The 26,074-nt window shown below is 38.1% G+C and overlaps 1 protein-coding gene across 1 annotated transcript; it reads right to left on the minus strand.

The window, feature by feature from the left end:
* Positions 1–26: 26 nt before the first annotated feature.
* Glyp (glycogen phosphorylase) lies at positions 27–25,256 on the minus strand. Its single transcript, XM_019040323.2, has 13 exons — positions 24,804–25,256; positions 16,285–16,386; positions 13,614–13,796; positions 12,967–13,098; positions 12,148–12,405; positions 9,977–10,297; positions 9,046–9,209; positions 8,514–8,628; positions 7,693–7,875; positions 6,647–6,772; positions 5,435–5,656; positions 4,339–4,601; positions 27–1,127 (listed from the first exon to the last, which is right to left on the minus strand). The coding sequence occupies exons 1-13, from the start codon at positions 25,044–25,046 to the stop codon at positions 896–898; spliced, it is 2,544 nt and encodes an 847-aa protein (XP_018895868.2). The 5' UTR covers positions 25,047–25,256; the 3' UTR covers positions 27–895.
* Positions 25,257–26,074: the final 818 nt, after the last annotated feature.

Here is a 26,074-nt window from a genome sequence, read left to right on the forward strand (position 1 = left end):
TGAAGTGAAAGAAAAAAAACCTTGAATATTAATAAACCTGTTTATGACTTTAAAAATTTCAATTCTAACGATGTTAGTTTGCTCACATGGCGAGCGAGACAGTGATAAAAATTTTACAAAACAAATCTGAAACCTCTCCAGATTGAGAAAATTAATAAATAAATAAGTACGACTGAATGGTTGTTAACCACACATTACAGGTGAATAAAAATAAAATTAGGATAAACAATTTAAAATATAATAAAAAAATTAAAATTATGGGAAAATAGTGGTAAGGGTAGCTAGTGCAAATATGTCTTGCCAGCAAAAATTCTGTATCAGAAGAGAAAATAAGAGGATTGTAATTATTAATTGACATAAATTGTAAGTAAAACTTAACAGGACTAGAACTTATTGTAGAAAAGTACTTAAGCTTTGGCCGAGAAAAGATCTACAAATAAAAATAAGTACAACACAGATCATTTTAAATGACAACTTTTTCAAATAAAAATAAAACTTGAGGGTCTCTTATTTTTCGGAGATAGATACACCTATTTTGAACTTTGAAAAATTACAGTTTCCTCAGTCTCTTCAATATGGCACTCTCAATTCTTTAAGCATCAATTCGAAATTATATTCTGTTTTATGGCAGTGTTCAATTGACTTGGGCTAGAATCTTTTAACTTCTGAGGACCAATGCATTGAAATTTGCTTAATGTAAACTAAACAACAAGGAAAATTTCAGAGACCAAAGTTTCAACAAACAATTAAATTTAGCACAGCACGGAAAAAGGCAACAACATCAATCAAATCCTGTGAATAAAAACTTCATAAAAAATTGCCACATTTACAAATAACAATTAAAATAAAATTAAAATTCATAAAAAATGTATATATTTTACATGAGGCTCCTAATTCACTTTCCTGAGAGTTCTCTTGGCTCATTGGGCGCAGGCAGTTTTTCCCATGTGGGTTCGACACCCCAGATCTCTCGTGCGTACTCAGCAATGGTGCGGTCTGATGAGAATTTGCCTGATGACGCAATGTTGTGGATTGCCATCTCTACCCATTTGTTTTGGTTGAAGTATGTTTCACTAACTTTGTCTTGAACTTTGATGTAGTCGGCATAATCAGCTAATAAGTAAAACCTGAAAAAGAAAAAACAGTTAGGTAACATTGAAAAAGACTTGACAGTGTATTTAATTTTTCTGAGGCACTTTACAGTATGAAAACCGAATGATAGGATTTACATGAAATTTGAGCCAAACTTTCAATTGACATAAAGAAATCAGTCACAGAGATAGTTATAAAAGATAAGGATCCTCCAGGACTGTAAGGCCTGAAAAACAGTGCAGTTTGACACTTTTGAAGATGAGATTATTCTTTCCTGTGCTGAATGGTTGAAAACATAGCCCTAAAAATGCCTTTTCAGTGAGATGCTGAGAAATCGAGCCAAGAATAAAATGCTAAAAAGATGTTATCCAAATTTTGGCAAGCAGGGAAATGTTTTACTGGTTAATTTTTTAAAAATTCTGAAGTAAAGAATCTTTTAAAATTTTGCAAATTTTAAGAATTAACTCTTTGCTGTTTAAAGAACCCCGCATACTCCTTATGGGAAAGTGCATCACGATCGATTTTTAATTTTTTTACTGCATTCAATTCATCTCAAGATGCTGCTCTGTGATCATTGCGCCAACTTTCTGCGATGCACCGTTTTCGCACGATACGCCCGGAGCGCTTTTTGGTGGAAAAGAGTCAAAAAGAACAAGGCATTCGAGAATAGGTCTGATGTGAATAAGGAAAAACGTTGGGAATGTCAGGCTTCTTATCTATTTCTGCCTACTCTGGCTCTATCTCCATCCCGCTCTCGTCCGTTTGACCTTTACTGTTTTTCTCCGACTTTCCTGTTCTTATGCTCCTCACAAGACTGATTTGGATAATCAAGCAAAAAGGCATGCAGAATCCAAGAAAAGACTGCCACTCGGTGCTGGAGTTCCCCTGATTTCCTTGTTGACACACAGCCGACTGTTGTTCACTCAAGTGCTGAAATGAGGAATCTTTCTGACTCTTTATCGCTGAATAATTAAAGCGTTCCGGGCGTATTGTGCGAAAACGGAGCATCTAAGAAAGTTGGGGCAATTATCACTTTTGATCAGCATCTTAAGATGAATTGAAAACAATTAAAAAAATTAAAAATCGATTTTGGTGCACTTTTTCATAAGGAGTGTGCGGGGTCCTTTTAAAAGTGTATACCAGACATACTCCACAGATTATTAACTGATATTCAGTCCATAAAGAAACGCTTGCAGGTTCAACCAAGGCTTGATATTTGATTTTAATCTCTCTTGGATTATTTTTCACGAAATGGACTGAGTTTAAGAGAAGTATACCAAGTTACATTCCAAATGAGTTGAAGGGTTTTGAATTCAAGTAGTGGTAAAGGTCTATAGACCTTTGATTTATTGATTATTGATTGTAATCCGTCCGTACGGACGGATTACAATCAATTCAGCACCAGCTAAATTATGAGATGTTTTGATTTGATGTTCTTTATGATCTCCTGAGGAAGATAAGCTTATAAAATTAAATTTTCAACGTGCCAACCTCGAGAAAATTAAAGTGCATTTTTCTGCAATTAAACATCGTTTTGTCATAAGAAGAGGTGACGCTGTCGAAGAGTTGAAGATGTAGAGCCTTCTGTTCTAAACTGACAAGGGAGTCTACGAAGTGACATCCTGGGATTGGGTTCATTTTGCTTGTACATGAAGAAGAGACAAATCTAAGGTTGACGTATTTTTTTTAGCCGCCACCTCCCAACCGTTCTCGAGATATCGATTTTTAAAGTTACGATTTTTGCACGTTTCCGCGCGAGTTCCGGCGAGTCAACTGAGCGCCGGCAAGCTGCACGAAGCGCGTTTCCTATCAGCGCTGCAGACCGGCCGTCTTCATCTATCGTTCCATGGCCGAGTGGTAGAGTGTTCGCCTTCTGTTCCATCGATCGCGGGTTCGAATCCCGCTTCGTGCCGCAGCTCTTATGGTACGCCGCTATGCGTTTTTACAAGTTTTCCTTATTTTTATCACACACCAAGGGGTCCGCCCCCTGGCCGCTGCGCGGCCCAACCCCCGGGCGAAAAGGCGCGCTTCGCGGCAAGCGAAATCATCGAAATCGACCGTTGACGGTTACTGGTAAATAATTTTAATTGAATGATAAAATGATGTTTCAAATAAAAATTTCACCACACTATTCTTTTTTTTTTTTTTTTTTTTATTTTTTTATTAGTGTTAAGCGAACTTTCACAAGGAAATTATACACTTTGTTTCTAAATTCAAATAAATGTGTGAGTACAAACGACCGGGTAGTCTGTAACTATCTAAATGGTTAGAAAATAATTGGTTACTAAAATTAATGGACACTATATTCTTAATGACTTTTTCCTTACTCTGAATTTGCAACCGTCAACGGTCGATTTCGATGATTTCGCTCGCCGCGAAGCGCGCCTTTTCGCCCCGGGGGTTGGGCCGCGTAGCGGCAAGGGGCGGACCCCTTGGTGTGTGATAAAAATAAAGAAAACTTGTAAAAACGCATTGCGGCGTACCATAAGAGCTGCGGCACGAAGCGGATTCGATCTCGCGATCGATGGAACGGTAGGCGATCACTCTACCACTCGGCCACGAAACTATTGATAAGAACGGCCGGTCTGTAGCGCTGATAGGAAACGCGCTTCGTGCAGCTTGCCGGCGCTCAGTTGACTCGCCAACTCCGCGCGGAAACGTGCAAAAATCGTAACTTTAAAAATCGATATCTCGAGAACGGTTGGGAGGTGGCGGCTAAAAAAAAATACGTCAACCTTAGATTTGTCTCTTCTTCATGTACAAGCAAAATGAACCCAATCCCAGGATGTCACTTCGTAGACTCCCCTTGTGAGTAGACATCCCTCCTTATCTCTGACCAGCATGAGATGAGGAAAGAAGAGCTCGCTTTTCAATTCCCTATGTTTCTCCACTTGATACAGCAAGTTAAAACTGCCGGAAATGCACGTCATTTCATTTAGGAGATTGTTGGGAGCATCTTACAAAAACCAAGTCGAAATTTAGCCAGCACCAAATATCTTGGTGTTCTGTACACAGTCATTTCTTCCTTTCAAGAAAGCATATTCTGAGCATGAAAGTAGTCTTTAAACTTTGTTATCAATATTAAGTCTTACAAAAGAATGAAACTTGAAACCTTAATTTCTTACTTCAAACTTGACACGTTTTTATTTCAATTTACATCCAATTATCCTCATTTCACACGAAGGGAAACAAGGCTTCTCACCTATTTAAGATAGAGTAAGTGTTATAAATTATGTCTATACTGACCTATCCCATTTCAGAAGAATATCAGCAATATCCTTGAATTCAGATGGGTTGTTCGGACTGAAGAAACCGTTTTGAATTTGGTCAATGCATTGCTTTAGCTCCGGATTCGCATTGTAATATTTGTAGGCATCATAACCGGACTTCTTGAGCGCTTCAACCTCATCAACTGTCATTCCAAAAATGAAGATGTTTTCATTTCCCATCTCCTCTGCCATTTCTACGTTAGCACCATCGAGGGTTCCAATTGTCAGAGCACCATTCAACTGTAAAAAAGTGACAATTGATAATGAGTACCTAAATTCTTAAGTAAACAACGATTTATGGAAGATGTTTATCACCTACACATTGCATGGTCTAATTTTTTTTCTCATTCAAAATGTCCTTTTAAATTACATAAGATGGTGATTTTGGCTAAATCATTTTATTTCTTAAAAAATTAGATGATTCATTGATCGCTGGCAAAATATTGAATGGTTTGCTTGTTACTAGTGGCTTACTTCGAAAAATATCCGGAAAAAAACTAAAGCAGAAAATTTTCAGTGAACGGCAAATGATTTTTGGTGCACGTTACATACTTGGTTCCAAAGAGAAGTATGTAGTCTAAAATAGTAAACAATTCAATCCTTTATAAGTGCAATATGAGCGTTTCTAAACCTTGGAATTTGGCACTTTTCAAAACGATCAAACTTTGTTATCTTTTTAATTTAAGATGAAAAGAAAAAATAAAAGAGGAGTAATCCTCAAAAACCACTTTTTTGCAGTGAAACATAAAAGCAAAAATAAATTAATGTTTCGAAGTAATCAATTCCAAATTACAACTATGAGATTGACAATTGATTGGAAGACTTGCACAAACTGGTTTTCCATTGTTTTCATACCTCCTTGTCAAATTGGAGGGTGTGATTTACGACAATAACAAATTAAAGTTCGAAAATCACTGGAGATTTTTTTTCTCTCTTCTTTCTGAGGAAAAATTCTATAAGCAAGCAAGACATACAAAGCAAGAAATTTTATCATTAAGTTTGAGCTAAATTTTATTGGGTAAAAGATAATAAAATAAGCCAGAAAATAATATTTTGGTCGAAACTATACTCACCATGAATTTCATGTTACCAGTGCCTGAAGCTTCTGTACCAGCGGTAGAGATCTGCTCACTCAGATCAGAGGCGGGGATCAATTGCTCAGCTAATGTGACCCTGTAGTTTTCTAAGAAAATGACTTTCAGTTTATCACCCACAACAGGGTCATTATTGACTACGTTTCCTACATAGTTGATCAGCTTGATGATCTTCTTTGCAGTATAATAACCAGGAGCCGCCTAGGTAAAGACAATGGAAACAGAATTAATGCAAAAATGTATCAATGTCACTTTCTCACGGTAAAGAATCAATTATAAAAAGGAAACTGATTGAATTGGTCTATTAAATAAGAACCAAGCACCTGCTACATGCCCTTTCCAATGTTTTGTAGAGATTACTAGTGCTCAGGAGAGGTAATTACATTTACTGCCAAGAGAATGCCCAATTGAGACTGCTTAGAGATGACAAGTTTTGAGGACATTTAGTTTCAGTGAATCACCTTATTTCCTTCCAAAAAAAAATCTAAGGATATAATCGGTTAATTTGAAGCAATGTGAATGGTTTGGCCAAAAATCAATTTCCTCGATTTTTTAGATACAGCAGAGGAAACATCACTAAAATCACACCACTGCCATTGATAAAGTCCAAATTTTGATCAGAATTTAACAAAAATGATTCGATTTTAATCATTAATTCAAGAGGTCAACTCTAATTTGAAACTAGGTACATAATTCTGAAAAAATGGATACGATTTCTTCAAATTTTCTAAGTCAAGAAATCAATGTGCCAATCAAGCCTTGAAGTGATCAATTTGAAATAGACATTCTATAGTATGCTGAAGTTGTCCTGTTTGGAGACATCTTCTTTCATTGCATTTTTTTGGTAGGCTCAATACAGCTGAAAGTAACTGTAAAAATCCAAATAAATTGTTAAGTCACTCATGGACCATTGTTATTTTTCTTTTACAATTTATTACTGAGTGAGCACTCGGGTTTGCAATTGATCGATAAAGTCTCTGATTGCTGACCTAATTTTGTGCTGTGCTTTTTGTTGTGTTAAATTTCTGTTTGCTGTTCCATGATCTGGTCCACCATGACCAACGCCATGATTGGTGTAAGTGGGGGTGCGCACTTTCAAAAAAATTGAGGACTTGATTAATTTTTTTCCCACATTATTATGAAGAAAAATTTTCAGGAATCCCATATTTGCCCCCAAGAATCATATATTACCTTTCCTCCAATCATCACAGTGCGAGGTACAAACTTGCCGGTTGGATTACGCTTAATACGGTTGTACATAGTTATGATGTGAAGACAGTTCAGCAATTGACGTTTGTATTCATGCAGACGTTTCACCTTTGTAAAAAAAACATTGATAATTTTAATAAATTATGTAGCCGAATTCTTCACTATTCCTAGTCAACTACTGAAGTATTTAAATAATAAACACAATGTGCAAAACATTAATAAAATTTTAAGATTAAGTAAAAAAGACAGAATTAATGAGAGAGAAATATTAAATCAAACCTTATGAAACCTTTCATGCAAAAAATTGGGTTCCTAACAAGAATTTTGTTTCTCTTCTGATACAAGAGAGGAGAGGCATTTCAGAACACTTTTTCAAAAAAAAACTTCAAGATAAAGTTTGCAAAATAATAACCATCACTGGTTACTTCCAATATAATTTTTTTTACAGAAAAAGTGCGTCACAGATTTCACACTATTTCCTCGCAGGATGAGAATCAGCAGTGAAATTTTTACAAATTCGTCAATAAAAGATCAAAGCTGCAGAAAGCTCTTCAGAGGAAAAATTAGTCAAAATATTGGTCTCGAAAATCTCTCATTCCTAGAAAAGTTTCTCCTTCCTTGCTGCTCTAAAATTTCTAAACTTTGCATTGAACAAAATTTCTTTAAAAACCACAGTGCATTATTGTGGATTGGTGGAGAGATGGTTTTATTTCTCATTTTGTACAAAGAAAAAAAGTTGGCATTATAGAATTTCCTCATACCCTCAGTGATTACCTCTTGTCCTACATGAGCAAGGGCTCAAGGTAATAGGTGACAGATAAAACAATTTTTTACCTATTTTCCCTTTCAGAACTGATTTTTATTGACTAATTTCTTTTTGGATTTTAAACTAATAAAAATGATCTAAGAGAATAAGTAGCATATTGAATCATTCTTTCACTAAAAAATCATTCTTTCTTCTTGGATGGGCAAAGAGATTCGAGAAGGAACTAGGAGGTAACTATTTTAAAGCTGACTGGACCTCGTACCTGAACATCAAACATAGAGGCAGGATTTAATTTAACGTTATAAGCCTTTTCAAGTTCTGTAATCAGTCTTTGTTTGTTTTCTTGCTTCACTTTTTGTACAGCACGCTGGAAACTTGGATCCTTGGCAAAAGCTTTTAATTGTTTAAGATGATCTAAGTGAGTAATCCATGAGTCACCGATTTTCTACAAACAAAAAAAACAAATCTAACATTATACGTAATACTACTTACACGAAAAATGTCTTACCAATAAAAAAAAATTACTGTGCATACCATGAAATAATGATCATGAACAAGGTATTCTTTGGCCACTTTATGTCACATAATATTGGGAGTTCCTCACCAAAACAAGTTGTCAAAATATATTTTTTTAAAAAAAGGCGCACACTGAAGAGGACAGTTAAAATAAACACACTGATTCAACTGACTCGCAATGAAAAAATGAAATTGAAAACAATTATTGGTTCTTTTGCAAAACCTCTGCACTTTTATATCATTTGCATTTAGAGCCAGTAGTTGATTTAATCTCATATTTTCCTTGTAAGTTACTTAAATTTTATGGGATTAATCAAAATACCGTCAAGTATTAGAGGTAAGAAATGCAAAAGATGCATGCATAGCTATGATGCTATGGAAATCAATAATTATCTGAGTAATAAAATTGAAAGAAAATTTACACGTCCAAACTTATAAAATAATTGAAAATCCCTCAACCTAATTGGAAACTGTACATCTACTTTTGTGACTTTGGATTCTTAAATTTTTTGGATTCTCTCAGATTCTCTTTTACTGAGTGAGAAAATAAAATTTCTAGAAACCTACATCTGTGATGACATCAGAGAGAGCCGGGTTACACAGGAGGAGCCACCGTCTTGGGGTGATACCGTTAGTTTTGTTCTGGAATTTGTCAGGGGTCATTTCATAGAAATCATGGAAACTGCAAGCAAAGGAGGAAAAAGGCAAAGTATTAGGACATATGAGATTAAATTTTTTGTATATGATAAGTAGGTAAAGATGGACTATAAAAAGAGAAAGATATCTCAAAAAAATACCGATGAAACTTTCAAAATTTTTGACTTTTATCAAATTTCAGACCCTTTCTTCTTACAGTTGATGTTTTAGCATGTCAACTCACAGATAAATGGACTTGAAAATACTTCCAATTCATTTTTTGGCAATAATTTAATTAAAAAATTAAGAAGTTTAGTCAGCGCCACATTATTTCGTAGTTTGAGCAATCTCCTTCACTGCAACGTTACCATTGCACTTAATTGACTGAGGAGACTTCAGTTTATTCGATTTGGAACTTAGAAAGAAATTATTCTAAACTCAAAGTTCAAAATGCGTCACTTACATATCTTTTTTGATGATATCAGAATGGATAGCTGCAACACCGTTCACAGCATGAGATCCGACAATAGACAAATGAGCCATGTTCACCCTCTTTTCTCCATCTTCCTCAATCAGAGACATCCTGCGCATTCTATCCATGTCTCCTGGGAACTTAGCCTGCACTTGCTGTAAAAAAAATAAGAAAAAATTGAGAAGGAATCAGGCAGTCAGGGGAAATTTATAAAGATCAGCTTTCTTGCTTTAAAGGGTGCCAATTACGGATACAGAAAAATATTCTGGGTTCTTGTAAATTATAAAACTAAAAAACCATCTGGATCATAAGATTTCAGAATTTTCACTTCTATCAAAGGCTTGCTAGACTACAACTATATTCCAAGATAGATCAACTTAGGCCTTGAAAGTGATGGTAAAAGTATGTACCTACAGTACAAAAGACTCATCAATAATAGTCCGTGTGATTAATAAGGCATCTATCATGCACATTTTCAACGTTTTTCCAAGGTTTTAAGCCATCAGTTCACAGATGAAAGGTGAAAGAAAATGGTAGTTTGCAAGTCAATTAGGATGTTTGGAAGAAAATCGAAATTTATTAAATTTTTAGCTTAAAATCGTTTAATAGGCAATTGGAGGGTACGTCAACCACAAAAAGGCAAAATGTTCTTTGTTTCACACAAACATGGCTATTAATTACTTTGATAACAAGCTATTGTGGGTTTAAATTTCTTAAGTTCAGGACTCTAGATTGTACATTCACGATGCAACTACACTCCTTCTATTGACCGAAAAATAGAATGAAATGTTTGCAACTTTTTCATTGAGATAACCAAGAGAATTTTCTATTGATGATTCCTGAAAAATTTGCCTTTGAGCAATAAAATCCCTTTCCCATTGATGATGACAGACTTAATTAATGTTCCATCAACTGAGCATACCTGCAAATGAAGGAAGTTGATATGGTAGATTATCTGCATGTGTCTTGGAAGAATGTGCTCAAGCATGCCGCACGGCCATCTTTCAAGAGCTTCCGGCAGAACAGTGTGATTTGTGTAAGCACACGTTCTGACTGTTATATCCCAAGCAGCTTCCCACGACAGTCCTTCTATATCGATCAGAATCCGCATCAGCTCTGGGATGGCGAGGGAGGGATGGGTGTCGTTCAGTTGGATGGCAACTTTATCTGGGAACGATGAGAAAGAGGTTCGCACGGTGCTCGATGAGCCATAGTCTGATGCCTTGAAGCGACGGATGATATCCTGAATAGGCAAAGTCAAAATTCATTGATTAAAATCATGGGGCAAGAAAGGTTAATAAGTATCACAAATTCTTCATAGGTACTTGAGTAAAAGCTTAAGGAAATTTAATTATTATGTTAAAAATATGCAAGAAATAGCCCCCATTTGCAATGACTTTTTAAATCATTTTTCAAAAACACATGAAAAAACAAATAACATGTTAGTTTTGGCTATTTTTTAAGCAAAATTTACGAGAAGTAAAATTTGAGGAAAAAAGTGTTAAAAAAACTCTTCAAATTTCACTGTGGTTTGATAACATTTTTTTCAAACATTTTTTAAAGTTGAAAAACCACAGTTTATATTTTAAGAGTTTTTTAACAATTTATTACTTAACTTTTACCGCTCGTACATTTTACCTAAAAAAATAACCAAAAAGGGTTTCCTAATACAAACATATCAAGGGTTTTTCAAGAGTTGTCTCTTAGAAATTTAAATGTTTTTCTAACAGTCATTGCTCCTAGGGTCTCAGGAAAAACAAATTCTTTACTCAGCAGCAATGACAGTAAAATACCCTTGTAAAAAAATCGAAGAAACGAACCCAAATTAATTTAAAAATTGAAAAAATTGTTTGAGGATAAACAAAAAAATGAAAACTTAGAAGAACTCATAAAGAATAAAGCAGGTCATTGTTTACAAAGACAGAATTTTCAACTCTTTCGATTGCCTCACCCGTGCCAACAGCATATAAAGTATTTGGCAACGATTTAAATATGCTGCAATTGTCTCTTACACGTGTTCACACTATTGCCAGATTTTACTTCAATTTATTGTATTAGGTAACACAGATAAAAAATTGACATAGTAGATGACATCATTGCACTTAATAAGTAGTGCTTTCTGCATTGCTTTTCCCAAGAATTATATCATGAATTTCATTTATCTACGTATCTCTTTAAAATATATTTTCATTAAGGTGTAACTATACTACTAGACTACTTTTCCTATTTTGCTACTAGGAGACCATTATTTTTGAAATCTATGTCAAAGTTCTCAGGTCTCCTTGCCTAAATTTCAATTTTTCCAAAATCTCTAATCCAACAGTTGCAAACTCTAGTGGAATAAAAGCACACCTAGCAAAATGATGAATTTCAGTCTTTCTCTGAGAAATTTTTAAATCTGTCTTTAAATTTCACAACCTAAACTTTGTTGATTTACTAGTGATACTCTCGGACAGCCAAGATCTTGCAGTGATGTCCAATTTTTTCATAAGATATAGTTCAGTATCTGTTTGTATCTTGTAAATCAATTAGAAATTCCAGCAGCATTTCAGAAATGTAGCCAAATTCAGAATGACTCACTTGACTTTACCTGGACATTTTAAGTTGTAGATTTAAAAGTAAATTTTTCAGCATTCTTGCATGCATTTTCTTGAGGACATTTCTAATGACCTGTTGCTTTGTAAGGGTGGACAAGGCACTGTCATCACTCGAAAGGAACTGAATTCTTTTCGTCCGTCTCATCTCCCCGGCCAGCGAGAAAACAAATTTTTCCTCAATGACCAATCAGATGCGGCGACATTTCTACTGCATAATGCATTTAAGAATACTGAAAAATCTACTTTTCAATCCTGCTTTTTTCCCGATTGGAACATAGAAAGTTCAATTTTAAAAGTTTGTCATGCTTAAGAGGTTGTAAGGAAAATCATGACGAATTATCCTCATATTTTGCTGACGCCAAATTTCTTGAGATTCTGTGCATTATCCTTTTATCAGATCTGCGGATACCCCGTTTTATTCAAAATTTTCCATCATTCAAAAATCTTCTATTTATTTCAGCCGATTCTTGGAATGTTTGAAGTGAAGATGACCCACCTGTAACGTAGCAGCGCACATGAAGTACTCTTGCTTCAACCTCAATTCCTTGCCCTCAAAATTGTTATCGTTAGGGTACAATACACGAGAAATGTTCTCAGCAAGATTTCTGTCCAAGACAGCTTGAATGTAATCACCATCGTTGAAGAATTTGAGGTTGAATTCAACTGGTGATTTTGCAGACCACAGTCGCAGGGTGTTGACGATGTTGTTTTGGTAGCCTGGAATTGGGCTGTCGTAGGGCATAGCGAAAACAACCTGTGAAAAAAGAGATAAAATTTACTTCGAGTACAAGATCTTCTAAAGCTTTTCATTGCACAAAAAAAATATTTTTCACAGAGTAGAATTTTAAAAAATTTAAACTAGGTAATATTTTGCAAATAAAATACGGATTTTTATCCCTGACTTCCCCATTAGTACCAAATTAGGCATGGAAACTAATACTTCTTATCGTTTTTTTTCCATCAATGATGAGAATTCTAAAACAAGGTATTATCGGTCTCTATCCTCAAGATAGACATACAGTTCTCTAGACGAGTGTCACCAAAAGAGCATCAAATACGCTAAGAGCTAACGGCTCATATAGACATTCTTTAAATGCATTTTGGAACCCTTTTCACAAAACCAGAATTTTTTTTATCAATGATTGAGGAAACTTTGCTAAATTTGAAAAAGTTAAAATTGGTAAAAACAGTGGGGGGGAAACATGATTTTAATCACTGCTTGATAAAATTTTTAGAAGTTGAAAAATTTATAATATCCACGTAACTACCCACAGGGTTCTGGAAGTTTTCATTTCGAAATATTATGCGCATTTACCTGAGTGTTAACCCATTTCTTTCCTGAGGGTGTATCTTCAACTTTGCCGTAAAAGTTGACAGGCAACATGAACTCTGGACGAGCCTTCTCCCATGGATTGCCGAACCTCAACCAATCATCAGGTTCTTCTGTCTGATGGCCATGGAAAAAATAAATAATTTGTTTTAAATACAGTTGTTAATACGAAACAGGAAACTTGGATAGGAAAGGTAGTTAAAATGTCATTTCTCCTGGTTTATTGAGCATTTCTCCGATTCTACCCTCCCCTATGCAATTTTTCTCGAAGAGCCAATAGGAAGTCTCTCAATTACTAGTAACGCTTCATATATATTAAAAATCGAAGGAGACGCAAAAATTCCATAAAATGATAATCCCCCCCTCATCTCCCTCTGATCATATGTTAGCCCCTTGACAAATATACCTCTTTGACAACCACTATTCCATACTTTTAACTTATTAATACTACACCCGACTCTGCAACTCTCTGGTCCAAAGCTTTAAAATCAAAGTTATACTTTCAGATTTTGAATCTCAGTTACCGACAGCCAAAAGTTGCAGCGGAAATGCAGGATGAATTATTTTCTGGAGAACTACCGATAATATTCTCTTACATGAAACAGATAAAAAGAGAAAAAATTAGCCCTCACCTGTTCACCATTGACAATTTTTTGGGCAAAGATACCGTACTCATAACGAATACCGTATCCGTAAGCTGCTAATCCAAGGGTGGCCATGGAGTCGAGGAAGCAGGCTGCAAGACGACCCAAACCTCCATTTCCCAGTCCAGCATCTTCTTCAAGTTCTTGCAATTCTTCTATGTCCAATCCAAGCTGAAGAAATAAATCGGACACAAATTAGTTACAAAAAATTAGGGAAGGGGGATGAATATGCACTTCAAGATAACACAAACGCAAAAGTTTTAATTACCCTGATAAAAATTGGCAGTAGAATCTGTGTTCCAAAACACCATAGACCTACGGCCGGCTGTAAGATTTCCAATAGCTTCTATAGCCAGCTACACAATTTCTTATAGCCGATGGCGATTAAGCAACTCACAGCCAGGCGATAAAGCGTATGCTAAACGTCACTAATTACGGCTGCTAGGACTTAGTGAGTTTTTGGACCACTGCTCTCTCTCTTTGGGCCGTAGTATCTTGATTTATTTTGCGAGGAAAGCTCCGTACTTTTGATGGATGCCTGCCATTCCTAATACATTAGAGCCATAGGCGGTTCTAGACCTTCATGTTTGGGGGTGCCCAGAGGTGGAAAATGTCGGAGACCGGCCCCAAAGGGGACGGTCGCTCAGGGGAGGCCTAATTTTCGGCCCTCAAGCCTATTCCTACCTCTAAATACTTAGTAGAACATTTTTAGCAGTAGAATCTTTGTAAGCTATCATATTAATTCTGTTTAAAACATTTTGCTGATTTTGTGTGAGCGAATACAGAATCTGCAGTGATTTGGTCTTTTATAGATCAATTTTCAGATGAAGCCAATTTTCTGCGCTATAATACGATTTTTTCTTGACGTGGCCCAAAAGCCTCTTTCACGGTTCCAGTAACCGTACTTAATTGCTAATACAGAACGCCTATGATTAGAGCGCCTCCAGTTTCGTATGATACTGTGCAATACTTCTGGTGTGAAATAGTTGCCTCAAGCGCCGTGGCACGCTGCGGTGCGGCAGGCGGGCAGCCAGCGCGGAACGCGCATTGGCGCCTACAAACCTAACAGGGATACTTCATGCGTTGCGCAATGCGTGAAGTGTCCCTGTTAGGTTTGTAGGTGCCAGTGCGTCGCCGCTCCGCTTTGTGTTAGGCTCTAATATTTAATCTGGCGGAGTCAGCGTTATTCAACTCATGATTTTGAAATGTTTGCACATCCTGTATGGATTATTCTTGTTTTAATTGATGGAAAAAAATATGTATTGAAGGAAAATATAACGTGTGTTTTGTAAATATTAAGGTGGCTCCGTATCAAACTTGATTATTTCCAAAGCACACGAATTTCTACACAATTTCTTACAGCCTTTTATAATCGATGGCGAAAAAGCAACAGCCAGGCGATAAAGTGTAAAGCCCGGCGATAGGAACGATAGTCCGGCTGCATAATTTTTTATCGCTTCGTATAGCCCGGCCGTATGATTTTCTCCGTATTCTACAGCCAGCTATATGATTTGTTGTAGCCTTCTTCAGCCGGCTATAATAATTCCTATGGTATTTTTAAACGCAGCTCTTATCGCCAATTTTTACCAGGGTACAGAGGACTGAGTTAGAGACATCGTTTGAAAATGATGGAAATAACTGATCGTTTTCAGTGCAGGGAAACTTGCGAATTTTCTGAAGGACCTTCATAGCATCTTCGGTTTGTCTGTAGTAAGACTGTGAGGTTGGAGGTATCAAAGATTAATTTGCGAAGGCAGAAAATAGAAGCATTCTGCAAGGAGCTTAAGCTTATGTATTTGTGATCAGCGCGGTGCCACTGTAAACGCCTTCAATTTTTCATGCATGCGACATGGACATCCATGAAGCACGAATAGTTGCATTCAGGAATTTGAAGGAAACAGGCATCGTACTTATTGCTGGCAGAGTTTGCTTACGTTCTGAGTACTCTATCGATTCACATAAATGAGTCGTATGAAGATTTGGAAGTTGCCAAATTTTTCCTGACTAGAAAAACATTTCTATAAAAGTTCTACATTTTATTTATTGGAATATAAAGAGACTTGTTTGCAATATCATGTGGTATGCCTGTAAATACTGATAAAAATTATTCTTGGGTAACTTCTCTCAATTTTTTTTCAATCCAAAGAAATTTGGCAACATTTCAATCCTCTAATGACGTTCATTTAACACGATAGTACTAATTCTCTGGTATTAGTTGTTCAATTTGGCCCTTTGAAGAAGTTTTTATACTATAAATTTCATTTATTTTCCAGCATTCTCGACTGTGAGTGACATTAAAACTGTTAAAAAAAATACCGAAGGCTGAAGTAAAAAAACGTGTATTTTCTGATGCAACGTTGCAAATCTTCGCTAATTTATATTTTCTCATCCGAGAAAATCCAATATATTTCCGTGGATTCGCACTTTCAAAAGATAAATGCATAGAAAATTTCAAGAGTATACTCTGCTCAGTTTCCAACTGAAAATTAAGATATTACCAGAGATTTTGAAACGTTCTGATAAAGATGCGCATTTTTGGACTTTTACAGTCATCGATACAAAATAAACTGTAAATGTCTTGCCAATGAAATAGACTGCTTACAGCTACACAATGAGCTATAACACGAGGCAACTTGAATTGATTACGAAATAGTTTTACCTGATACATAGCCTCATCGCAAGCACTTTGAATTCCTAAGTTGATCATGGTGTTTGAGAGAGTTCTGCCCATGTAGTACTCTAGTGACAAGTAGTAGACCCGCTGAAAAATCAAAAACGGAAAGTATTAGGTATGATGGACGAGTACACGTATAATTAGAATCCAAAAATACATGCAGGTGAAGAAAAATCGACAAATATATTTCCATTCGTGTGAAAAAGACCCTAATAGTCAACAGAGGAAAAAAATTGGTATTCGGATTTTGAGATATTGACGTAAGTTTTTTCGGTGACCAAAAGAATTCATTGCGAGCGGTTTGGTCCATCTTTCGTGTCTATAAAGAGTGTGAGGCTATATTCAAATAGGGTAATTTTGTGCCTTCGAAACATTCTTGAGTGCTCGGGTATGAATAACTCAACTCAGGGTTTTTAAGGACGAAGGTTCCTTTTCCCGTAAACAGTCACATATTATTGAATCTCTTTATGAAGCGTATCACTGGTAAAAAAAAACCTCTTGGACCAATGCCGCATTGCATTGACTTAAGAATGCAGTTTCTTGTCGCCGGATTTAAGAGTTTTGAACTCTTGTTTCCAGCGGATTTTACATTGATTCAATTCAAACGTGAATTGAATCAATGCAAAATCAGCTTGAAACAAGAGTTCAGGACTCTTAAATCCGGCGACAAGAAACTGCACTCTTGAACCAAGAGGTTTTTCTTACCAGTGTATAAGTATACTCGATGGATGAAAGGAACTTTTCTTTCACCGGCCTTACTACGGAATCTCCGTTTATACCTCTCTTTCTTCCTTCCGCTCTCATTGAAAGTATTTGCGAGAGTTGGCAATTATTCAGAAGGAGGTTTAAGAGGTTTTGAGGATAATGGTCATCATATTTGAGCTTAAAGTCGTATGTTCCTGACCTACTTTGACCTTCGCTCGAAAAAATTATTTGATGAGGGGCAACGCTCTGAGGCGAAAAGTTGGGATGAACCGGAACCGATAACGCAGATCAAGAACGCCTTAATCTCAAAAATTTCAATTAACCGACTTAATGAAACGTTGCTGCCAGATTGCGGAATATACTTCACAATGACTAAACAAGCTCACTCAGGGGGTTCCACAAAAATTGTGTGGCAAACTTTTCTGCGGACTGAATCAATAAACTCGACGTCGGTAGAAGATTTTCGCTTTTTTAAACGAGATTTGACAACAATGGAGCAAAAAATTCGCTTTATCGAGAAACAAAGGTCGCTATAAACTTTTGACCGAGTACGAAAGTAGGCTTGGAAGAGTTGGTCATCCTGATTTTATAAAAATCACTCTCAGAAACCATCTCTCTTGCTCTCGCTACAAGGACTCAGAGAAGGCTCAGGCTTCCAAAGCCACAAATAAAAGTTTCTCGTAAAATGAAGATAGCACCGGCGTGATCAATGTCATCGAAAAATTCGTTAAAATGACCGGAATATCCTTCACTAGTGGTTCGATGTATCGTTCGGTTTAAAACAACAGAAAATAACCTCAAACCAAAATTGTAGGATATTTGTCAGAAAAGCTGAATATGAGAAATTTCGTAGCAATTTCACTGCTCTTGGTCAAAAAGTACTCATACGAATTAAAAATCTATCACAAAAACCCCGTTCCATCAGATTACTCAATGGACTTCTGAGGCTATGTTTATGTTTTGAACCAATCGATATCGATACAATCTCACCCGTTTGATGTGTCTAATTTACAGGTCGATTTTCGCACTTCATCACGTGAATTTCTTTTTTGTTTTTTTTTTGTTAGAGCCTGCTGAAATTGTCAGATTTTTTTTTCTTTTTTTTCTTTTCTTTTATTGCAGTGCCTGTAAGATGCAGTCAGACTGAACATTGCCGTGCTGAGAATATTCTTAGTTTCGACAGGAAAATGTTTTCCGGTAAACATTCGAGTGCATGGAACGAATCGTAGCCCCATAGAATAGTCTACATTCTGCAAAAGCGGTTTCCCTATTGCAGAACACTAAGTACACTCAGTACTCCTGGCTCTTTCATGAAAGCATTTTTCTGCAAAGAGAAACTAACAGCTCATAAATGTACTGTTTCTTCAGTGAGCCGAAAAAAGACGTTCCTTAAAGCAAAACATAATTCAAAACAGGTATTATACACAAACATGATTTTATTTGTATTGTTCAAACATCTGATACGACTATCAGCGTGATCGGTTAAAGATTGCGTGTTTACACCTATGACCGACAAATGAGATTATCTCGTCGACGAAAGATATTTTCGGTACTTGGAGGCTGGATTAAAAGTAATAAGCAAACAAACATGATTGTAGGTGCGAGTTCAAGCTGATACAAGAGGTCAAGGTCTCTTATCAGGTACCTAGCGCGCTTTTTCTTTCGGCCTAGCCGTGGATCTCCTAATTGAGGTATTTTTCCGTAAAAGAAGCGTATTGTTTGGAAATGAGATTTGAAGGAAAGAAGCAATCAGAAGTATAAAATTGTTCTTTTTTCCTATCTTTTTCACACCAGCCGTCACTAAAAATACGAGTCAAAAGGGGAACTCTCATTTCAAAAAAAGGGAAAAATTTACCGGTATCTCTGAGGGAGCAAGGTGCAGAATCGTGTCAACTACTTTTTATTTCAGTTTGAAAATTGAATTAGAACAGAAAAGGAGAAAAAACGATAACCTCCTCAACATGTTTGCATAGATCCTGGAATAAGTAATACATTATTGCTGAGCATCCATCCAATCACATGATATAAAAGGTGGGGTAATTTTTCCGCTCACAGTTATCAAAAAATAAACAAATAAATAAAAGAATAAAAGACACATTCAGCGTTTCAATTTTGACCTGGTCTTGAGGCCGAATCGAAAGTATTTATGCTAAAAGGAACTATGTTTTAATGATTTGAATAAAAAAGAACTATGTGCATAGGCTTTGCGAGCTTCATGCTTCTGTTCGATCTAATTAATTTGAACATAGTTCCTTTCAGCATGACGTCTAATTACAAAACGGACTAATGGGAATTTTTTTTTTTTTTTTTTTTTTTGTGATATCAACATTTTCTGAGGTCAGATTCGCAGGGGCAGATTTTCTCTTGTAGGTCGGACTTTTCAATCGACCTATTCAATAGAAAAAATAAGCTACAAGATGGCGGACGACGCAAAATTGCGAGACAGAGAAAACGCACATTTATCAAGATTGAGGAAAAGTTAGTTGTTTATGCATTTTGTGCAAGAGCGACAGAATAAACGGAAGTAGTGCATTTTGCCGTTCATTATTTTCTGTTAATCAACTTTTATTTCAATTTCTTCGAGGTCTATGAGCACACATATGAACATTTTCTGCCCCCTCTACTCAAAAAAACGTTGCATGTCTTTTGTCACTATTAAGTCCAAGGTTTACATGCATGCACTTTAAAATAAAATGTCAACATCAAAACGAAGTCGTTTTGAAATTTCATCACGTATTCTAGGGATGAATATGCGCTTGACTCGCTCTTTTTATTTCCTTTTAAAAATAGCACACTAAATTGAAGTGCAGAGCAAAGCTTGTAAGGAGACACCCACCGCAATATTACCATGCTCAGAAAAAACACCGTAGGAGCTTTTGAATGTTGCCAAATTTTCTCTAAGAAGCCACGAATTATCTTAGAGACTTGAAAATTTTTCCCTTTCAATTTTTCAGCAAATTTTTTCCGCAATTTTCTCGAGTGCATTTGATGATTTCGAGGAAAAATGCTTATAATCTCGGTAAGAAGGCTTATAATAGTGCCAAATCCGTGTAACTTAAGTCTTTAAGTGGTCTTTACGTACCCAAACGCTATTCTATACAATGCTCCCATAAGCTCTAAAAATGTCCCAATTTTTCTGTGGAAATAATTAGATCGTAAAATAATGCACTTTTCTGTTATTGTTTGTGAAACTGCTTCGTTGGAAGCGGTATAGGCTCCTTTACCGCATATCCCCTTGGAATTTCACGAGATTCAGTGTTTCGTCCAAATTATGTAGCAGTATTTGAGTGCTTTTACGGAGTTTTTCCTTACAACTAGCACGGGAGAACACTGGGTGTCTAGTTTTGTTTTCATTTCGGAAAATACTGATTTTTAACTGCTAAATCCTGATTTCATAATTTTTCCAAATCCTGATTTCTAGCAGAGAAAAATTAGGCAAATGTAATTTTACAAAAATAGCTCGATAAAAAAATCCGATCGGACGGCCAACTTTTCTCAAATCCTGATTTTACGACCGATTTTCCCTCAAATCCTGATGAAATCGGGAAAGTCCTGATGCTAGACACCCTGTATCAACACGACTCTGGAGTCCAAAGAAAAGGGACGTTGTTCCGGGACCTTTATTTCGGAGAGTATGCTTTATTTTGTCGAGGGAAAGTCGGGACGGTGGGGCGCAAACAAAGGGAGTGGAGGGGGAGGGGGGTGTCGATGCTGTATCAGTAGCGAAAAATTGGCAAAGCATAGCGACATGGCCCGCTTTCGGGGTCCGCGCGGACGAGGGGTAGGGGGAATCAACAGCTCGCCGCAAAAACTGTGACAAATAACGAACGGTCGTAAAATCATCCCAGTTCAGGCGTTCGCTCCCTCGCCGAGAAGTAACTTTTTGAAGCGTTGTTACATCATCCGACGTGTAACGCCGCGTTACCATAGGTAGCGCGCAACGCTAGATTCGCTGCGCGACCGTATGCAGTGATTTTAAATCTCCCTCGAGTACCTTTATGAACGAGTGCCTGTGTACGGGAGAGTATTGCCATCTGTGCCGCTCTCTGATTGGTTCATCAGTTTTAGACTATCATGGAGCTCCAAAGTTGGCCCAATGTAAACAAACCCGACCCAGAGGAACACGTATTATCGGCTGCGAAATGAATGATAATCACACTCAAAGCTTAATTTACTGCAAAAATATTCATCAAAGTTCGATCCGAACTCAATTCAGAAGTTGGATGAAAAAAAATTTCTAACACACCCAAAATCACGCCTAGAACTTTGTAGAACTTTTCTGTCATCTTATTGGTTTACATTAGGCCAAAGTAGGAGCGGAGGGGTTGGTGTTTGTTTACATTAGTCCAACTTTGGGGCTCCATGATAGCCGACCAATCAGAAAGCGGCGCACTTTTTCTGTAGTGAAAGGATTGAGATGGCAATACTCTTCCGCACACAGGTGCTCTACAGAGTAAGGCCATTGTGGGATCCATTCGCGATTGGTTCAGCCAAGACGATTTGGACCGCGTTTAACAGAAAGGAACCAAGCCACATCAGATATTGCCAAATTTAACTGGGCAAGTCAATTTTTTGCGAGAGAACATTTGTGCGGATTCCTTTGAAAATTTTAAGGAGTTTGCTTCGCACAATAGAGAAAATTCACTGTTGGCACGAAAATCCGCCCAACCGTTTTCTTGTAAAAAATTAATTTGCCCTATTAAATTTAGCAATAGCTGATGTGGTTTGGTTCCTTTCTGTTTAACGCGGACCATTTATACGTCGTTGACGTGTGAAGAGATTGAATCAGATCGCGCGGTCAAGTTCGCGTCGCGCGCGATTTGTGGAACCGCGGCTTAAGACGCGGTCGCGTATGGACAAGGCGAGATCGCCAGCTAGGCTAGGTCAAAAGACACGGCCTGATAAGGGCTAGGCGCGTTCATCTATCGATGGGATCAGTCAACGCGCAAACACAAAGCGAGGGAAAAAAACTGCGGTAAAAATACTGAACGGAATACTGAACAAGTCCGCAATTTCTGCAGCGCGAAAAAATATGTCTCGTGAAAACTTTTCTTTTCTTTCTTTTACATTTTCTGATGGTTGATTTACACTGGTCAAAGACAGCTTCGTGGATAAAAGACGCGAGTTCAGGGCACGATTTGACATTTTTACCCCTAAAAGAAGATTGTCGGAGATTCCGAGGAATTTTCCTCTACTTCCAAACTCCCATGATAATAATAAATATGTTTCATTATGGACCCTTCGTCAAAAATGTCTCGCTATGCGCGACACATCAGTGGCGTAATTTGTGTAGGGCAGTTCTCCATTCCTGAAGGTTGAGAAATTTTACATTCGTGGAAAAAATTTAGTCAGTTTCAGTTTCCCCAGTTTTTTCCCCAACATTTTCTAAAATTTTAACCTTCTTCTCTCAACCAAATTTTAATTTCTTGCAGATTAGTTTAAAATGTTACTCCTGTCATCGGTTTTTTTTTTTTTTTTTTGAGCTATTTAGAAAATGATGGCGATTGAATCTTTACTCCTAGCCATACTCCGAAATGGCACGGATGAAACGTAGATGTCTGTAGAAACCATACGATTGACTCCAAATAAATGTAGCATGCGGTGGGATGGTTTTCCGGAGCATTTACATTATACTGAATTACTTTGGCTCATGGCCACGCTCACAATCAGTAATGACACAAAAAGCACCGTAAATTACAGTGCATCTGTTTAAAACAGTCTGCACTTTCTCTCTGTTGTTGAATTTTGCAATTCGCAGTTTTCATTGATACGAAGAGTTCAGCGCATGAGCAAGGCGAGTAATACTTTTTAGAAAAACTAAAACATTGGTTGTTTCAAGTAGATCAAGTCTCCGAGCATAGCACGTAAAGTGTGGAATACACCAAAACGCTAAGTAAAAATTTTCAAATTCGAACGTTCTTTTTACAAAGAGCGTTCGAACTTTGTAAAGAATTTATTTTTAAGGGGAGTTATTGATATTTTTCTTGAAATGTTCATATGCTTTAGATTAAGTTCGGCATGAAATTCTTTGAAAAATTGAAAGTAAATATTTGCAAGTGTTCCTGAAAATTTTTAATTATCCAAGAGAATTTGGCAACGTTTGAAGGCTCGAACGACGTTCTATCATAGCACGGCAGTCCGACAGTGAAGAATACTACATATTATTTTCAGCAGCTTCGCCCCAAGTCTCGATGTTCTTCAATATTTTCCCGCCAAAAGGAAATCCGCGTTGTTCCCCTCTTTCGATATGCCACCACCCGCAGCTGTGCTTTTCGTCACCACTGTGCCACAAAGGCTCCCGTATGAAAAAAAAAGCGTGTTCAAAGGGCGTTGAAATGCCCTAAAATTAGAGGGACGAACATGAATATAGCTCTAGAAATCGAAACTTTCCAGGGAAACTTATCGTTAGATGGAGAAACATTCAAACACGCTTATGTGCCACGGTTCTTCAGGATCGAGAGAATTGAGAAAATAATGGAAATATCAGAATGCGGGATGACTAAGGATAAAAACTCAAGAGAGACAAGGAGTGTTCAGAAAAAAGCTATTCTCACACTTGGAAAAAGCCGCCGGAAAACTTTCGGCAAGTCCAATTTTCGCACGTCACTCTTCCGGAAGTTTTTTTTTCTACGTACCATTAACGACCAGGGCAATCAGCGTGTGGATCTAATTGTAACTGGGGATTTTCTTATCCCAAAGAATTTCCGGCTAAAATCTACTTTTCCGGGATAGAAAAAACACAAACATGCGCATATCCACGGTAATCAATCTTTGAAGAGCCACAGGGAACACTCCCGGGAATTCCCGTTCTAATGCCCGGATTTCAATTTTCCCGAGAAAATTCGATCCCTTCGCACGTGATACAAGCCGGCCGGGGAGGAGATGATGAAGTGGTGGAAGGGAAGAAATCCCCTTTCTCATCACCATTCGCGTTCCCGACATTTGACTTTCCCGGAAAACTCTGATCCCTACGCACTTAAGGATGGTGGTGACGGGAGAGGGATTGTAATTTCTTAAAATTTTCGTTCCTCCTCAAGATACTTGACTTTCCTTGGCGACTTCATTCCCTAAGCATGTGACGGAAACCGGGAAAGGAGACGAGAGGGTGAGGGGTTGGGAATTCTCGTTTTCCTTACAGATACTTAACATTCCCGGGAAACTCTGATCCCTACACACGTGAAAAGCGGGGAGGGTTGGGTGAAGGGTTGAAAAGATGCTCATCATTACTATCTATTCTCTGAGCCGATACATTTTCATTTTTCGCCACAGTCCGCTCTAAACTTCGGCTGGCCGATTTTCATGATTTTTGCGGATATCAACAGGTGATAGTTTAGATAGACAAGCCCGTTTTATTCATGTTTCGGAAATATGACCCAGGCTTTTCAATATTACGTGATGAAGTTGTGAATTTTCCCATTTAAACACTGGAAATATTCATTTTTAATCATGATTTGTTCTACCGAGCCGATATTCAAGCTTTCTGCGACTATCGACAGGAGATAATCTTTAGCAGAGCCGGCTCTATTCAGACGAACTGACGGTAGCCCGCCAAGCAGCCCTTAGAGAGCGCGAAGCGCCCTCCAGGTGTTCGGCTGCGTAGCGGCCAGGAGGCGTACCTCCTAGTAATTCCCTAAAACGCTCGTTTCTATAGACGATACTTGACTTCCTGAGGAAACTCTGATCCCTGCACACGTGGCGTGAGCCGCGGGGGGGGGGGGGAGGTTTGGGGGTGCGCACGTGATCGAGGGAGCCGGTACGGGCGGGAGGGGGTTGGAGGGATGGCAAAAGAAGACGCTTACCTTGGGGTCCTTCTCGTGGTAATACTGCTGGGTTCGGATCCATCTGGAGACGAGGTTGTCGCGGACGCTGTAGGCGAGGGCGAAGTAGTAGTCCCTGGGGGTGGCGACGTTGCGGTCCTTGACGAGGGTGTAGTGGAGGTGCCGGTTGAAGGTCGTCTTGGCCGACTGGACGTTCTCGACGCCGGCGATGCCGCGGACACTGATCTGCTTCCTCTTCTCGAAATCCGACTGGAGGGACGACATTTTCCTCGACGACGACGGACACTGACAGACGAGACGGACGAAGGAGGAAGAAACTCAACGAGGACAAGCGCGGACCGTGAGATGCTGCCGCGCGCGGAGGTGACGGCTGTGTGCTCGGCCACTCCGCGCGGCCCGAGGGTTCACCTTCCGCAAGGTCGCCACCGCGCATGCGCCTCGATCCCCGCGTTAAAATTAAATCCCGCCGATTCCGACGAGGAGTCGAGAGAATGGAAATACATCCCGCTCCATTCACCAAGGAGCTGCTTCCATGATTTCGGCGAGAGTGAGGAACCTTTATCGTGAGGAAGTAGCGACTCGAGGAATTGGATTACTTTTTGCAGTAAAGAGTCACTATTTCTGGCTCATTTCAGAAACAACATATGAGCAGACCCCCTATACATTCATCGGTAGGCCCCGGGGTCGGGTCAGTTAGCGGGCCCCCCTTTTAGTAAACCATCTAAGGGCGGGGTTCGGGGGCCACCCCCGAAATTTTTTTAAAATTTTGCCTCCAATCATTGTAAACTTAAAATGTCTAAAGTAAACTATTGAATCAGCTCTGACGTAGGTAAAATTGGAACTTTTGTGCTTATGGGAAGCCCTGCCCCCCCCCCCCCCCCCAGGCCCCGGGGCTGGAGTCGCGGCAACCCCCCCTATGTGGAGGGCCTGCATATGAGGGGCTTGGAGGACAAGGCGCATTAGTGCAGTTTTCGAAAAAATTGAGATGTTACTGATTTTAAGTGAAACTGGTCTTAATGCATATTCTTTTCAAAATTCGCTCCCAAAATCCAATTTTTAAGCATCAAAAATTTGGTTTGAACTCTCTTTCTGCCATAAGGATCCATATAATTTCGAAACTTCAAACACGAATTTCTCGAAAGAGCAAAAACTGCACTTATGCGCCCAAGCCCCTCATATATGCTACTGGTTTCCCCATGCAGAGAGGTGCTTTTATGGGAGAGGCAGAGATAGTGCTAGGCAGAGGTTCCGTATTCCAAAATGTAATCCAATTTGTGATCGGCTTAGGGGCC

The sequence above is a fragment of the Bemisia tabaci genome, chromosome 3 (assembly GCF_918797505.1).
Source record: "Bemisia tabaci chromosome 3, PGI_BMITA_v3".
NCBI classification, from domain to species: Eukaryota; Metazoa; Arthropoda; class Insecta; order Hemiptera; family Aleyrodidae; genus Bemisia; species Bemisia tabaci.